General features: G+C 43.5%; 1 protein-coding gene across 21 annotated transcripts in view; it reads left to right on the top strand.

Annotated features, from left to right (window-relative positions):
* Positions 1-15,812, top strand: part of LOC110503378 (unconventional myosin-XVIIIa) — a 176,458-nt gene that overhangs the window by 121,788 nt on the left and 38,858 nt on the right. For all 21 annotated transcript variants that reach the window (XM_090218784.1, XM_090218777.1, XM_090218783.1 and 18 more), the window contains one exon: positions 13,607-13,730. In XM_090218784.1, the coding sequence (XP_090074910.1) occupies positions 13,607-13,730 (124 nt within the window). The remainder of the gene's footprint in view (positions 1-13,606; positions 13,731-15,812) is intronic.

Genomic DNA, 15,812 nt, shown 5'->3' with positions numbered 1-15,812 from the left:
TTGAGAGCCATGTCTGCCTACGGCGGCCTTTCTCAATAGCAAGGCTATGCTCACTGAGTCTGTACATAGTCAAAGCTTTCCTTAATTTTGGGTCAGTCACAGTGGTCAGGTATTCTGCCGCTGTGTACTCTCTGTTTAGGGCCAAATAGCATTCTAGTTTGCTCTGTTTTTTTGTTAATTCTTTCCAATGTGTCAAGTAATTATCTTTTTGTTTTCTCATGATTCTGTTGGGTCTAATTGTGCTGTTGTCCTGGGGCTCTGTAGGGTGTGTTTGTGTTTGTGAACAGAGCCCCAGGACCAGCTTGCTTAGGGGACTCTTCTCCAGGTTCATCTCTCTGTAGGTGATGGCTTTGTTATGGAAGGTTTTTGAATCGCTTCCTTTTAGGTGGTTGTAGAATTTAACGGCTCTTTTCTGGATTTTGATAATTAGTGGGTATCGGCCTAATTCTGCTCTGCATGCATTATTTGGTGTTCTATGTTGTACACGGAGGATATTTTTGCAGAATTCTGCGTGCAGAGTCTCAATTTGGTGTTTGTCCCATTTTGTGAAGTCTTGGTTGGTGAGCGGACCCCAGACCTCACAACCATAAAGGGCAATGGGCTCTATGACTGATTCAAGTATTTTTAGCCAGATCCTAATTGGTATGTTGAAATTTATGTTGCTTTTGATGGCATAGAATGCCCTTCTTGCCTTGTCTCTCAGATCGTTCACAGCTTTGTGGAAGTTACCTGTGGCGCTGATGTTTAGGCCAAGGTATGTATAGTTTTTTGTGTGCTCTTGTGCAACAGTGTCTAGATGGAATTTGTATTTGTGGTCCTGGTGACTGGACCTTTTTTGGAACACCATTATTTTGGTCTTACTGAGATTTACTGTCAGGGCCCAGGTCTGACAGAATCTGTGCATAAGATCTAGGTGCTGCTGTAGGCCCTCCTTGGTTGGTGACAGAAGCACCAGATCATCGGCAAACAGCAGACATTTGACTTCGGATTCTAGCAGGGGGAGGCCGGGTGCTGCAGACTCTTCTAGTGCCCGCGCCAATTCGTTGATATATATGTTGAAGAGGGTGGGGCTTAAGCTGCATCCCTGTCTAACCCCACGACCCTGTGTGAAGAAATGTGTGTGTTTTTTGCCAATTTTAACCGCACACTTGTTGTTTGTGTACATGGATTTTATAATGTCGTATGTTTTACCCCCAACACCACTTTCCATCAGTTTGTATAGCAGACCCTCATGCCAAATTGAGTCAAAGGCTTTTTTGAAATCAACAAAGCATGAGAAGACTTTGCCTTTGTTTTGTTTTGTTTGGTTGTCAATTAGGGTGTGCAGGGTGAATACATGGTCTGTTGTACGGTAATTTGGTAAAAAGCCAATTTGACATTTGCTCAGTACATTGTTTTCATTGAGGAAATGTACGAGTCTGCTGTTAATAATAATGCAGAGGATTTTCCCAAGGTTACTGTTGACACATATTCCACGGTAGTTATTGGGGTCAAATTTGTCTCCACTTTTGTGGATTGGGGTGATCAGTCCTTGGTTCCAAATATTGGGGAAGATGCCAGAGCTAATTATGATGTTAAAGAGTTTTAGTATAGCCAATTGGAATTTGTTGTCTGTATATTTGATAATTTCATTGAGGATACCATCAACACCACAGGCCTTTTTGGGTTGGAGGGTTTTTATTTTGTCCTGTAACTCATTCAATGTAATTGAAGAATCCAGTGGGTTCTGGTAGTCTTTAATAGTTGATTCTAAGATCTGTATTTGATCATGTATATGTTTTTGCTCTTTATTCTTTGTTATAGAGCCAAAAAGATTGGAGAAGTGGTTCTCTCTCTCGCTCTCTCTCCTCTCTCACTCTCTCTCTCCTCTCTCTCTCTCTCTCAATCTCTCAATCTTTCTCTCGCTCTCAATCTCTCTCTCTCTCTCAATCTCTCGCTCGCTCTCAATCTCTCTCTCTCTCTCTCTCGCTCTCAATCTCTCTCTCGCTCTCTCTCTCAATCTCTCTCCCCCGCTCTCTCTCTCAATCTCTCCCCCCGCTCTCTCTCTCAATCTCTCTCTCTCTCAATCTCTCCCTCTCAATCTCTCTCTCTCTCAATCTCTCTCCCCCCGCTCTCTCTCTCTCTCTCTCTCTCTCTCTCTCTCTCTCTCTCTTCTCTCTCTCTCTCTCTCTCTCTCGGAGTGCATGCTGGGAGTGAGTCGTCAAGCAGGAGTGATTGTGAGAACGAATGGAATTTCTTTTCACTCTATTGGGTTTTGGTATGTACATATATATATATATTGATTAGTTTAGTTGTTTTACGGATATATTGTTTAACTATCACTAAGCACGTATAGGGGTGGTGGGATCTTTGAGGTTGGTTTTTCGCGAGGGCACAACCAGCGGGTGGGGCTGGTTGCAATGGCCACTCGCGGAAATGTAGAGTTTGAAAAACTTAGTCGGAGGCATGGAGTAAAAATTCCTGCTGCGGCTGGGTGTTCAGTGGAAGAATGTAGCTTGGCTGTGGGTGCTATCATTGGGTATGATAGCATTAAATCAGCCTCAAGGATGAATAGCGCTGTAGTGATATTCTTAGATTCAATTGAAAAGGTGAATAAGATAGTTGAGAGGGGTGTTGTGTTGCGGGAGACACAGACGCCGGTATTTCCTCTTATGAATCCTGCGAAGAAAGTTATGCTTTCTAACGTGCCACCATTTGTTAGAGATGAAGTGTTAGAGCGAGAGTTATCTCGCCATGGTCAAATCGTATCTACAATAAAGAAGGTTCTTTTTGGATGCAAATCTCCGTTGTTGAAACATGTCGTGTCTCATAGGAGACAAGTGCATATGATTTTAAAAAAGGAAGGAGATGAACTGAATTTAGCGTTTAGTTTTAAGATTGATGGATTTGATTATGTCTTTTATGCATCTACTGAATCAATGAAATGTTTTGGATGTGGAAGAGAGGGGCATTTGGTGCGTAATTGTCCCGAGAATGAACGCGCTGAGCCTGGTAGTAGCTTTAGTGCGGGTGCAACTAACGTACCACAGCAAAGGGATGAAAATACTACAGGTGTAGGGGAAGAGAGAAGGTGGGCAGATGTGGTTGGAAAAGTAGGAGAGGAAGGCATTGTGGATACGGGGGCAATTGTGGTAGATCAGAACAAAGAGGGAGGGGAAACACTAGGTGAGATTGCGACTGCCGTCGCTGAGGTGGTGCTGGAAAATGAAATTGGAGGTCAAGAGGAGATTGAAATAACGGAAAAAGAAGCGGATGTTTTCAAAATACCGAGGAGTAAAAGGAAGAATTTAAGGGGTGGTGAAGGGTCTAATTCTAAGAGAAAGGTAGAGATGGATAAATCAGGTGAAGATGAACAGGTTGTAGAGATGGGGTTTTCTTCTGGGGAGGATAGCGAGAGTGAGTCATCTGACGCGTCACAACAATATAGTGAGATAGATGGGGTGGAAGGGAGGTATGGGATCGAGAAGATACGTCAATTTCTGAAGTTGACAAAAGGGAAGAAATATATGCAGGATTACAATGTAACTGATTTTTTCCCTGAACGTGAATTGTTTATTGAATCAGCAAAGTTTCTGATGTCAAAAATTACAGGGGGAGGTTTGAAAAGCCCTGAAATTGCTAGACTCAAGAAAGTGGTCACGAGAGTAATAAGTGATGCAAATTCTAAAGAAAATGAAAGAGTTCAGTTGCAGTTTTAACTCTGTAAAGAGATGTGGTGGCTGTATCTTCCTCTGTATTTTTTTCTTATCCATGAGCAGTTTTAAGATCTCTTCTTTAAACGTAAATGGGGCAAGAGATGTTAAAAAAAGAGCCATGGTGTATGAGTTAATGAGGGGAAAGGGAAGTGACATAATTTTTCTACAAGAAACGCATAGTAATTTGGAAAATGAAGTTATGTGGCAACAGGAGTGGGGGGGGACAGTGGTGTGTAGTCATAAAAACTCAAAAAGTGGGGGTGTGGTTATCTTGTTCTCAAAAGGGTTTTTGCCTTTGTCATATGAGGTTGAAGAGGTAGTTGAGGGGAGGTTATTAAAAGTTAGAGCAAGGTATGAAAACATCAATATGTGTCTGATAAATGTATATGCCCCAGTGGTGACAGTTGAGAGGGTATGTTTTTTAGAGACATTATCAAATACCATTGAGAAATGTAACAAAGAAGATTATTTGTTTATTGCTGGGGATTTTAACTGCACAGTTAGCGATTTAGATAGAAATCACCAAGAACCTCATATAGCCTCAAGGACGTTTTTAAAACGCCTTATTGTAACAAATGAACTGTGTGATATTTGGCGGAGTCAACATGAAGGAACAAGGCAGTACACCTGGGCGCATGTGAGAGAGAACATCATCTCTATGGCCAGGTTAGATAGGTTTTATGTTTTTGAGCATCAATCTCAGGTCTGTAAATCAAGTGTGATAACTCCAGTGGGATTTTCTGATCATTGTTTAATAACAGAGGTGGTGTTCATTAACGATGTAAAACCTAAAAGCGCATACTGGCATTTTAATATAACTTTATTGAGTGATGCTCACTTCAGGAAATGTTTCAGTATTTTTTGGGAGAGGTGGAGGGCTCAAAAGGCCAGTTTTGTATCCCTTCAACAATGGTGGGATATAGGGAAAATACAGATTCAACAATTTTGTAATCAATACACGAGGAATGTCACCAGGATATCACCAGATCAATGAAAGCCCTAGAGATTGAAATAGTGGAACTCATGACGTTGGTTGAGACCACAGGAGATCGAGGCCATACTCAGGCCCTCAAGAGGAGAAAAGCTGCATTGGCAGATCTGCTGGGTATCAGAGCACAGGGGGCACTGGTGAGAAGTAAATTTCAGGGCATATCTGAAATGGATGCCTCATCCAAATTTTTCTTTGGTTTAGAGAAAAAGAATGGACAAAGAAAAATTATTCATTGTCTCAAATCAGCTGTTGGACAAGAGCTCACTAGCCCTAGTGAAATCAGAAAGAGGGCAGTAGAGTTCTATGCTGAGCTCTACAAGTGTGAGTACAAAGAGGACAAAACAGTGACACAGCAGTTCTTTGATGGGCTCCCAAAGGTGCCTGCAGAAGCTCAGGTTGAGCTTGAGCAACCATTGTCTTTGCAGGATTTATACACTGCATTAAATGGCATGGAAAATGGAAGGGCACCAGGCATTGATGGGCTTCCCGTTGACTTTTTTAAGTCTTTTTGGGCTATGTTGGGAGAGGATTGGTTAGAAGTAGCTAATGATAGTTTAACCGGAGGGTTACTACCAATAAGCTGCAGAAGGGCTGTCCTCACCCTACTGCCCAAAAAGGGTGACCCGAGGGAGGTGAAGAACTGGAGGCCGGTGGCTTTATTGTGTACTGATTATAAGATATTGTCAAAGGCTTTGTCCAACAGGCTGAGGGAGGTGATGGGGCAAATCATACATACGGATCAGTCCTACTGTGTTCCTGGCAGGCAGATAGGGGATAACATTTCTCTGATTCGTGATTTTTTGGACGTCTCTAGGGCTATTGGGTTGGATGCTGGTCTAATTTCAATTGATCAGGAAAAGGCATTTGACCGAGTTGAACATCAATATTTATGGCACACGTTTGAGGCGTTTGGGTTCAGCTCTGGTTTTATTGCCATGATAAAGGTGATATATGGTGACATTGAAAGTGTATTGAAAGTTAACGGTGGTTTGAGTGCTCCTTTTAAAGTGTGTAGAGGTATTAGGCAGGGATGTTCTATGTCTGGGATGTTATATGCTATTGCTATAGAGCCACTACTAAATAGCATTAGAAGTCGCATTGCAGGGGTGTGCCTTTCAGAGGATATTCCTCCTATTCGTCTTTCAGCCTATGCTGATGATGTAGTTGTGTTAGTGAAAAATCAAGCGGAGGTGGATAGCTTGAGTCTAATGGTTGATCGTTTTAGGGGAATATCCTCTGCAAAGGTAAATTGGGAAAAGAGTTGTGCTTTACAGATTGGAGAATGGTCTGGAGGGATCATGGCTTTGCCAGGGGGGCTGGAATGGTGTAAGGGAGGTTTTAAGTATCTTGGAGTGTATCTAGGAGATGAGGGGACTATGGAAAAAAATTGGAGTGGGGTGGTTGAAATGGTGGAAGGGAGGATGAGGAGATGGCGTTGGTTACTATCTCGTATGTCATATAGAGGGCGCACTATTATAGTTAACAATGTGATTGCCTCTGCACTGTGGCATCGGTTGTCAGTTTTAGAACCACCATCTGGCCTTCTGGCTAAGATACAGGCAATTATTGTGGATTTCTTTTGGGATAAATATCACTGGGTTCCACAAAGTGTTTTGTATTTGTCAAAAGAGGAGGGGGGACAAGGTCTTGTACATCTTGCTAGTAGGGCTGCTGCTTTCCGGTTTCAGTTCATTCAAAGGCTGCTTTATGGACCGGAAAATGTGGTGTGGAGAGGGGTGGCAGGTCTTATATTACAGAGGGTTGGAGGATTAGGTTTAAAGAAGGCTTTATTTCTGGTTGATAGTAGCCAGATTTCTAGGGAGGGAGTACCTCCGTTTTATAGAGGCCTTCTCAGAGTGTGGAGCATAATGAAGGTGTCCAGAAGAACTTCAGCGGAGTCAGTGCATTGGCTGTTGGAGGAACCTCTGGTGTATGGGGCGAGACTGGACTGTACAACTGCAGCTGTTCCACATTTCTCCAAGATTCTGGTGAAGGGGAAAATCATCACCTTAAGACAGTTAATGGCCATGGCTGGGCCCGCCTTAATGGATGGAAGAAGGGTGGCAGAACATTTGGGGATGAGGTCGGAAAGGATTGTCGGACAAATGCTGGGGAGCTGTAGGAAGGCTCTGTCAGCGGAAGAATGGGATATGCTTAGTAGCCACAAGAAGAAGGTGCAAGATGAAGACGTCTCATTTCCAAAACTAGGGATTACACCAAATATCCCAGAGTCAGAAAGAAAGGCGTTATTGCTGGATTTGAGAGGGTTGGAGGAGGTGGGTTTGGATGAGGTGAATGGGAAGGAATTGTATAGGGGGTGTGTCAAGGTGTTGAATAAAGATAAATTGAAAAATAGAAAAGATACTCCATGGAGGGTAAAATTGGGCATTGATGACAAGGTAAAGCCAGCATGGAGAGCACTGTACAAACCACCGTTACAAAAGGGTACTGGTGATATGCAATGGAGGGTTTTACATGGCATCATTGCAGTTAATGCTTTTGTATCTGTTATTAACTCAGATGTTAGAGATGGATGTCCTTTTTGTAATATAAGAGAAACCATTTTTCACTGTTTTATGGAGTGTGAGAGGATAAAACCGCTATTGGAAATGTTGGAATCTTTGTTTAAAGCTGTAGGGGAGTTTTTCAATAACACTGTTTTTATTTTGGGGTTTCAATATAGTAAACAACAGAAAAGAAAATGTCAAATGTTAAATTTTATTTTGGGACAAGCTAAGATGTCAATTTTTCTGAGTAGGAAACATAAGATAGAAACGGGATATGGGCAGGATGTAAGATGTGTTTTTAAAGGTTTAGTGAAAGCAAGAATAAAAGTAGATTTTGAGTTCTTTTCAGCTGTAAAAGATCTCCTATTATTTGAGGAGAAGTGGGCCTACGAAGGAGCGCTTTGTTTTGTAGAGGAGGGGAAATTATTTTTTGCTGCTGAAATAAGTTGAATGTATATGTTATGTATTTATTTTTGTTTAGGAATAACATTTGTTGTTTCATTTCTGAAAAGGCAGTGTGTCATTATTTATGTTAACACTTGAGTAAAAAATAAAGGTTTTATAAAAACTCAAAACTCTCTCTCTCTCTCTCTCTGTCTCTCAATCTCTCTCCCCCGCTCTCTCTCTCTCTCTCAATCTCTCTCTCTCTCTATCTCTTCTCTCTCTCTCTCTCTCTCTCTCTCTCTCTCTCTCTCTCTCTCTCTCTCTCTCTCAATCTTTCTCTCAAGCTCTCAATCTCTCTCTCTCTCAAGCTCTCTCAAGCTCTCAATCTCTCTCTCTCTCAATCTCTCTCTCTCTCGCTCTCTCTCAATCTCTCTCTCTCTCTCTCTCTCAATCTCTCTCTATCTCTTCTCTCTCTCTCTCTCTCTCTCTCTCTCTCTCTCTCTCTCAATCTTTCTCTCAAGCTCTCAATCTCTCTCTCTCTCTCAAGCTCTCTCAAGCTCTCAATCTCTCTCTCTCTCAATCTCTCTCTCTCTCTCTCTCTCAATCTCTCTCGCTCTCGCTCTCTCTCTCTCTCGCTTTAGAGTAAACATTACACTCACAAAAGTTCCAAAGGAATAAAGACATTTTTCAAATGTCATGTTATGTCTATATACGGTGTTGTAATGATGTGCAAGTAGTACAAAAGGGAAAATACATAAACATAAATATAGGTTCAAATCAAATTGTATTGTATTTGTCACATACACATGGTTAGAAGATGTTAATGTGAGTGTATGGATCTCTCTCTCTCTCTCTCTCTCTCTCTCTCTCTCTCTGTCTCTCAATCTCTCTCCCCCGCTCTCTCTCTCTCTCTCAATCTCTCTCTCTCTCTATCTCTTCTCTCTCTCTCTCTCTCTCTCTCTCTCTCTCTCTCAATCTTTCTCTCAAGCTCTCAATCTCTCTCTCTCTCTCAAGCTCTCTCAAGCTCTCAATCTCTCTCTCTCTCAATCTCTCTCTCTCTCTCTCTCTCAATCTCTCTCGCTCTCGCTCTCTCTCTCTCTCGCTTTAGAGTAAACATTACACTCACAAAAGTTCCAAAGGAATAAAGACATTTTTCAAATGTCATGTTATGTCTATATACGGTGTTGTAATGATGTGCAAGTAGTACAAAAGGGAAAATACATAAACATAAATATAGGTTGAAATCAAATTGTATTGTATTTGTCACATACACATGGTTAGAAGATGTTAATGTGAGTGTATGGCATAGGCAAGATGCAGTAGATGCTATAGAGTACAGTATGAGGTGAGTAATGTAGGGTGTGTAAACATTAAAAAGTGGCATTGTTTACATTTTTCCATTATTAAAGTGGCTGGAGTTGAGTCAGTATGTTGGCAGCAGCCCCTCAGTGTTAGTGATGGCTGTTTAACAGTCTGATGGCCTTGAGATAGAAGCTGACCTCGCCTTCTGGATGATAGCGGGGTGAACAGGCAGTGTGTCGGGTGGTTGTTGTCTGTGATGATCTTTTTGGCCTTCCTGTGACATCAGGGTGGTGTCGGTGTCCTGGAGGTCAGGTAGTTTGCCCCTGGTGATGCGTTGTGCAGACCTCACTACCCTCTGGAGAGCCTTACGGTTGTGGGCAGAGCAGTTGCCGTACCAGGCGGTGATACAGCCCAACAGGATGCTCTCGATTGTGCATCTGTAAAAGTTGTAGTGTTTTTGGTGACAAGCCGAATTTCTTCAGCCTCCTGAGGTTGAAGAGGCGCTGCTGCGCCTTCTCCACCACGCTGTCTGTGTGGGTGGACCAATTCAGTTTGTCCGTGATGTGTACACCGAGGAACTTAAACCTTCCAAGGAACTTAAAACTAACTTAACCTTCTCCACTACTGTCCCATCGATGTGGATAGGGGGCTGCTCCCTCTGCTGTTTCCTGAAGTCCATGATCATCTCCTTTGTTTTGTTGACATTGAGTGTGAGGTTATTTTCCTGACACCACAGTCCGAGGGCCCTCACCTCCTCCCTGTTGGCCGTCTCGTCGTTGTTGGTAATCAAGCCTACCAGGTAATCAAGCCTACTGTAGTGTCGTCTACAAACTTGATGATTGAGTTGGAGTTGTGCATGGCCACGCAGTCATGGGTGAACAGCGAGTACAGGAGAGGGCTGAGAACGCACCCTTGTGGGGCCCCAGTGTTGAGGATCAGCTGGGTGTAGATGTTGTTTCCTACCCTCACCACCTGGGGGCGGCCCGTCAGGAAGTCCAGGACCAAGTTGCACAGGGCGGGGTCGAGACCCATGGTCTTGAGCTTAATGATGAGTTTGGAGGGTACTATGGTGTTAAGTGCTGAGCTGTAGTCGATGAACAGCATTCTTACATAGGTATTCCTCTTGTCCAGATGGGTTAGGGCAGTGTGCAGTGGGATTGCGATTGTGTCGTCTGTGGACTTATTGGGGCGGTAAGCAAATTGGAGTGGGTCTAGGGTGTCAGGTAGGGTGGAGGTGATATGGTCCTTGACTAGTCTCTCAAAGCACTTCATGGTGACGGAAGTGAGTGCTATGGGGCGGTAGTCATTTAGCTCAGTTACCTTAGCTTTCTTTGGAACAGGAACAATGGTGGCCCTCTTGAAGCATGTGGTAACAGCAGACTGGGATAAGGATTGATTGATGTCCGTAAACACAGCCAGCTGGTCTGCGCATGCTCTGAGGATGCGTCTGGGGATGCCGTCTGGGCCTGCAGCCTTGCGAGGGTTAACTCGTTGAAATGTTTTACTCACGTTGGCTGCAGTGAAGGAGAGCCCACAGGTTTTGGTAGCGGGCCGTGTCAGTGGTACTGTATTGTCCTCAAAGTGAGCAAAGAAGTTGTTTAATTTGTTTGGGAGCAAGACATCGTGGTCCGCGACGTGGCTGGTCTGGGGATGCCGTCTGGGCCGGGGATGCCGTCTGGGCCTGCAGCCTTGCGAGGGTTAACTCGTTTAAATGTTTTACTCGCGTTGGCTGCAGTGAAGCAGAGCCCACAGGTTTTGGTAGCGGGCCGTGTCAGTGGCACTGTATTGTCCTCAAAGTGAGCAAAGAAGTTGTTTAATTTGTTTGGGAGCAAGACATCGTGGTCCGCGACGTGGCTGGTTTATCTTTTGTAGTCCGTGATTGACTGTAGAATGCTGCGAATGCTGCCATCAATCCACGGTTTCTAGTTGGGGAATGTTTTAATAGACGCTGTGGGTACAACATCACCGATGCACTTGCTAATAAACTCGCTCACCGAATCAGCGTATTCATCAATGTTGTTGTTCGACGCTATGCGGAACATATCCCAGTCCACATGATCGGATCTGTGTGATCTGAGGTAAATATGTCTATCTAATATGGTCATATATTTGGCATATATTTTGCAGCTCAGTTTCCACCTGGTTTTGTGGTCAGTGTGCCCATAGCCTGTCTTCTCTTGAGAGCCAGGTCTGCCTTAGGCGGCCTTTCTCAGTAGCAAGTCTATGCTCACTGAGTCTGTACAAACAATAAAAAAAAATAACAGTTAATATTACACCCACACAACTTTCAGAGGAACAGAGACATTTCAAATGTCCAAGATTTCCTTAATTTTGGGTCAGTCATAGTGGTCAGGTATTCTGCCACTGTGTACTCTCTGTTTAGGGCCAAATAGCATTATAGTTTGCTCAGTTTTTTTGTAAATTCTTTCCAGTGTGTCAAGTAATTATCTTTTTGTTTCTCATGATTTGGTTTGGTCTAATTGTGTTGCTGTCCTGGACCTCTAATTGGTGCGTCGAATTCTAAAAATCAAAAGAAATCAGCCAAGACCTCAGAAAAAAAATTGTAGACCTCCACAAGTCTGGTTTATCCTTGGGAGCAATTTCCAAATGCCTGAAGGTACCACGTTCATCTGTACAAACAATAGTATGCAAGTATATACACCATAGGACCACGCAGCCGTCATACCGCTCAGGAAGGAGACGCGTTCTGTCTCCTAGAGATGAATGTTCTTTGGTGCTAAAAGTGCAAATCAATCCCAGAACAACAGCAAATGATCTTGTGACGATGCTGGAGGAAACCGCTACAAAAGTATCTATAACCACATTAAAACGAGTTCTATATTGACATAACCTGAAAGGCTGCTCAGCAAGGAAGAAGCCACTGCTCCAAAACCGCCATAAAAAAGCCAGACTACGGTTTACAACTGCACATGGGGACAAAGATCGTACTTTTTGGAGAAATGTCCTCTGGTCTGATGAAACAAAAATATGACTGTTTGGCCATAATGACCATCGTTACGTTTGGAGGAAAAAGGGGGAGGCTTGCAAGCGAAGAACACCATCCCAACCGTGAAGCACGGGGGTGGCAGCATCATGTTGTGAGGGTGCTTTGCTGCAGGAGGCACTTCACAAAATAGATGGCTTCATGAGGATGGAAAATGATGTGGATATATTGAAGCAACATCTCAAGACATCAGTCAGGAAGTTAAAGCTTGGTCGCAAATGGGTCTTCCAAATGGACATTGACCCCAAGCATACTTCCAAGTTGTGGCAAAATGGCTTAAGGACAACAAAGTCAAGGTATTGGAGTGGCCATCACAAAGCCCTAACCTCAATCCCATAGAAAGTGTGTGGGCAGAACTGAAAAAGCGTGTGCGAGCAAGGAGGCCTACAAACCTGACTCAGTTACACCAGCTCTGTCAGGGGGAATGGGCCAGAATTCACCCAACATATTGTGGAAAGGTTGTGGAAGGCTACCCGAAACGTTTGACCCAAGTTAAACAATTTAAAGGCGATGCTACCAAATACTAATTGAGTGTATGTAAACTTCTGACCCACTGGGAATGTGATGAAAGAAATAAAATTTGAAATAAATAATTCTCTCTACTATAATTCTGACATTTCACATTCTTAATTAAAATAAAGTGGTGATCCTAACTGACCTAAGAAAGGGAATTTTTACTAGGATTAAATGTCAGGAATTGTGAAAAACTGAGTTTAAATGTACTTGGCTAAGGTGTATGTAAACTTCCGACTTCAACTGTAAATTGATAATTTCATTATTAATTTCTAGCCAGATGTAAAATTTTCCTGTTTTGACTAATTTAATAGGTCTGTTCAATACCAAATTAGCATATCCCCTGAGTACCTTCCCTGTTTCACACCTGGTAGTTTGGTGGATGGGACTGCCAGCTCTCTGTAAACTGGAGGACAACCGTGTCCTTTATAGCATGTTTCTTATAGGATGACAATTTCTGTATTTCAAATGTTTTTGATAAAGTCTGGGTTCCTGCTCTTTAGACCAAAGGCAGATCTTTCTCTCTCTCTCTCGCTCTCTCGCTTTCCCCCTTCTCTCTCTCTCGCTTTCCCCCTTCTCTCTCTCTCTCTCTCTCAATCTCCCCTCTCTCTCTCTGTGGTAATGGTTACTGAGTGATATCATGTCTCAGCAGAGTAGGATAGATATAATACAGATCAGTAAAGGCTATGTAGTGTCACACAGTAAGAAAACTTACTGGAATGCTGCAACCACACTGCAAATGTTTGGTGTGCGTGTGTACACACACTTGGCCTCCAGCCAACTGAACAGAGACTTTTCCACCATGGACGTCTCCTGGAACTCCTGGGGGGGAGAGACACACACACACCCTCTGTGTGGTCTCTAAGCTTGGCTGTGCTTGTTAAAGGCCCCTGCTGTCTAAGCCTCTTTAGTTCACTACGTAAACAGGACAACAAACACTCCCCCCGTGCCTATCACCGTTATGGGGAGCGTGTGTGTGCACATACAGTGGGAGTATTTGATACACTGCCGATTTTGCAGGTTTCCCTACTTACAAAGATCATTGATGCCCCACGAGGTGAGATCAGTGTATCAAATACTTGTTCTCCCCACTGTATACTGTACCAGTATGAGTATGTTCTATGTCGATAGGGGACTCACGGCAGGGTGTGTGTCTAGTTAGGCAAGGCATTAACGTGTGTGTGTGTGTGTGTGTGTGTGTGTGTGTCAGGTTTGACTCGGAGCAGAACCTGTCCCAGGAAGAGGTCCAGAGAGAGAAGAATCTTAGAGAGAAGCTGAGCAGAGAGAAGGACATGCTGACTGGAGAAATGTTCAGCCTGCGACAGCAACTGGAGGTACTGTACAAACACCAACACTACTGGCCTACCACATGTGTGTGTGTGTGTGTGTGTGTGTGTGTGTGTGTGTGTGTGTGTGTGTGTGTGTGTGCCAAAAATGGGTTCAAATAGTATTTGTAATCTTTCAAGTACTTTGAGTGTTTGAGTCTTCCCGAAGTGTCAGTAGGCTGGGGTTGGCCTTTCCATTGGCTCCATGGCAAACTCAATCAAGCACAGCTATTTGAATGAAAACAAATAATTTTGGAATATGTGTGTATCCCCCTATAGGACCTGGAGATGTGTGTCTTAGGGTGTTTTCACATATAGACCTCTTTTAAAATAACCCATCTCAGTCCTCTTTAAAGTCAACTCCGGGGTAAAATAACTCAGTTCCCTTGTGTTATCGGACAACTTGATACCAACTTAACTTTTGGAAGCTAATCTTTGTTAACAGATGAGACCTAATAATTGTAATCAGAAGATACTAATAACACGTAAATATTATTGGTAACAGAATACATAGCAGAATAATAACTGCAGATTAAATAATGCTATAATTGAAAATTGTACACCCCATGTAGGCTACTTTGAGAGCTATGACCTATGTTGTGATTCTCACACTATTCAAACCCCCAATCAATAAACAGCTGATGAAGATCTCTTAGCCTATAGATCACATATTGCAAACAAATAATCTGACCTTAAAACTACACACATATTTTTGAATTTGTGAGGGTTTATGCCAGGGGAAATGGTGTTACAGTAGTCTAGTGTGAGGGTTTATGCCAGGGGAAATGGTGTTACAGTAGTCTAGTGTGAGGGTTTATGCCAGGGGAAACGGTGTTGCAGTAATCTAGTGTGAGGGTTTATGCCAGGGGAAACGGTGTTGCAGTAGTCTAGTGTGAGGGTTTATGCCAGGGGAAATGGTGTTGCAGTAATCTAGTGTGAGGGTTTATGCCAGGGGAAACGGTGTTGCAGTAGTCTAGTGTGAGGGTTTATGCCAGGGGAAACGGTGTTGCAGTAATCTAGTGTGAGGGTTTATGCCAGGGGAAATGGTGTTGCAGTAATCTAGTGTGAGGGTTTATGCCAGGGGAAACGGTGTTGCAGTAGTCTAGTGTGAGGGTTTATGCCAGGGGAAACGGTGTTGCAGTAATCTAGTGTGACGGTTTATGACAGGGGAAACGGTGTTGCAGTAATCTAGTGTGAGGGTTTATGCCAGGGGAAACGGTGTTGCAGTAATCTAGTGTGAGGGTTTATGCCAGTGGAAATGGTGTTGCAGTAGTCTAGTGTGAGGGTTTATGCCAGGGGAAACGGTGTTGCAGTAGTCTAGTGTGAGGGTTTATGCCAGGGGAAATGGTGTTGCAGTAATCTAGTGTGAGGGTTTATGCCAGGGGAAACGGTGTTGCAGTAGTCTAGTGTGAGGGTTTATGCCAGGGGAAACGGTGTTGCAGTAATCTAGTGTGACGGTTTATGACAGGGGAAACGGTGTTGCAGTAATCTAGTGTGAGGGCTTATGCCAGGGGAAACGGTGTTGCAGTAATCTAGTGTGAGGGTTTATGCCAGGGGAAATGGTGTTGCAGTAATCTAGTGTGAGGGTTTATGCCAGGGGAAACGGTGTTGCAGTAATCTAGTGTGAGGGTTTATGCCAGGGGAAACGGTGTTGCAGTAATCTAGTGTGAGGGTTTATGACAGGGGAAACGGTGTTGCAGTAATCTAGTGTGAGGGTTTATGCCAGGGGAAACGGTGTTGCAGTAATCTAGTGTGAGGGTTTATGCCAGTGGAAATGGTGTTGCAGTAATCTAGTGTGAGGGTTTATGCCAGGGGAAACGGTGTTGCAGTAGTCTAGTGTGAGGGTTTATGCCAGGGGAAACGGTGTTGCAGTAGTCTAGTGTGAGGGTTTATGCCAGGGGAAATGGTGTTGCAGTAGTCTAGTGTGAGGGTTTATGCCAGGGGAAATGGTGTTGCAGTAATCTAGTGTGAGGGTTTATGCCAGGGGAAATGGTGTTGCAGTAATCTAGTGTGAGGGTTTATGCCAGGGGAAACGGTGTTGCAGTAGTCTAGTGTGAGGGTTTATGCCAGGGGAAATGGTGTTGCAGTAAT

Source organism: Oncorhynchus mykiss, chromosome 24, assembly GCF_057628025.1.
Source record: "Oncorhynchus mykiss isolate SJ-2025 chromosome 24, ASM5762802v1, whole genome shotgun sequence".
Lineage (NCBI taxonomy): Eukaryota > Metazoa > Chordata > Actinopteri > Salmoniformes > Salmonidae > Oncorhynchus > Oncorhynchus mykiss.
This window is presented reverse-complemented; position numbering and strand designations above follow the sequence as displayed.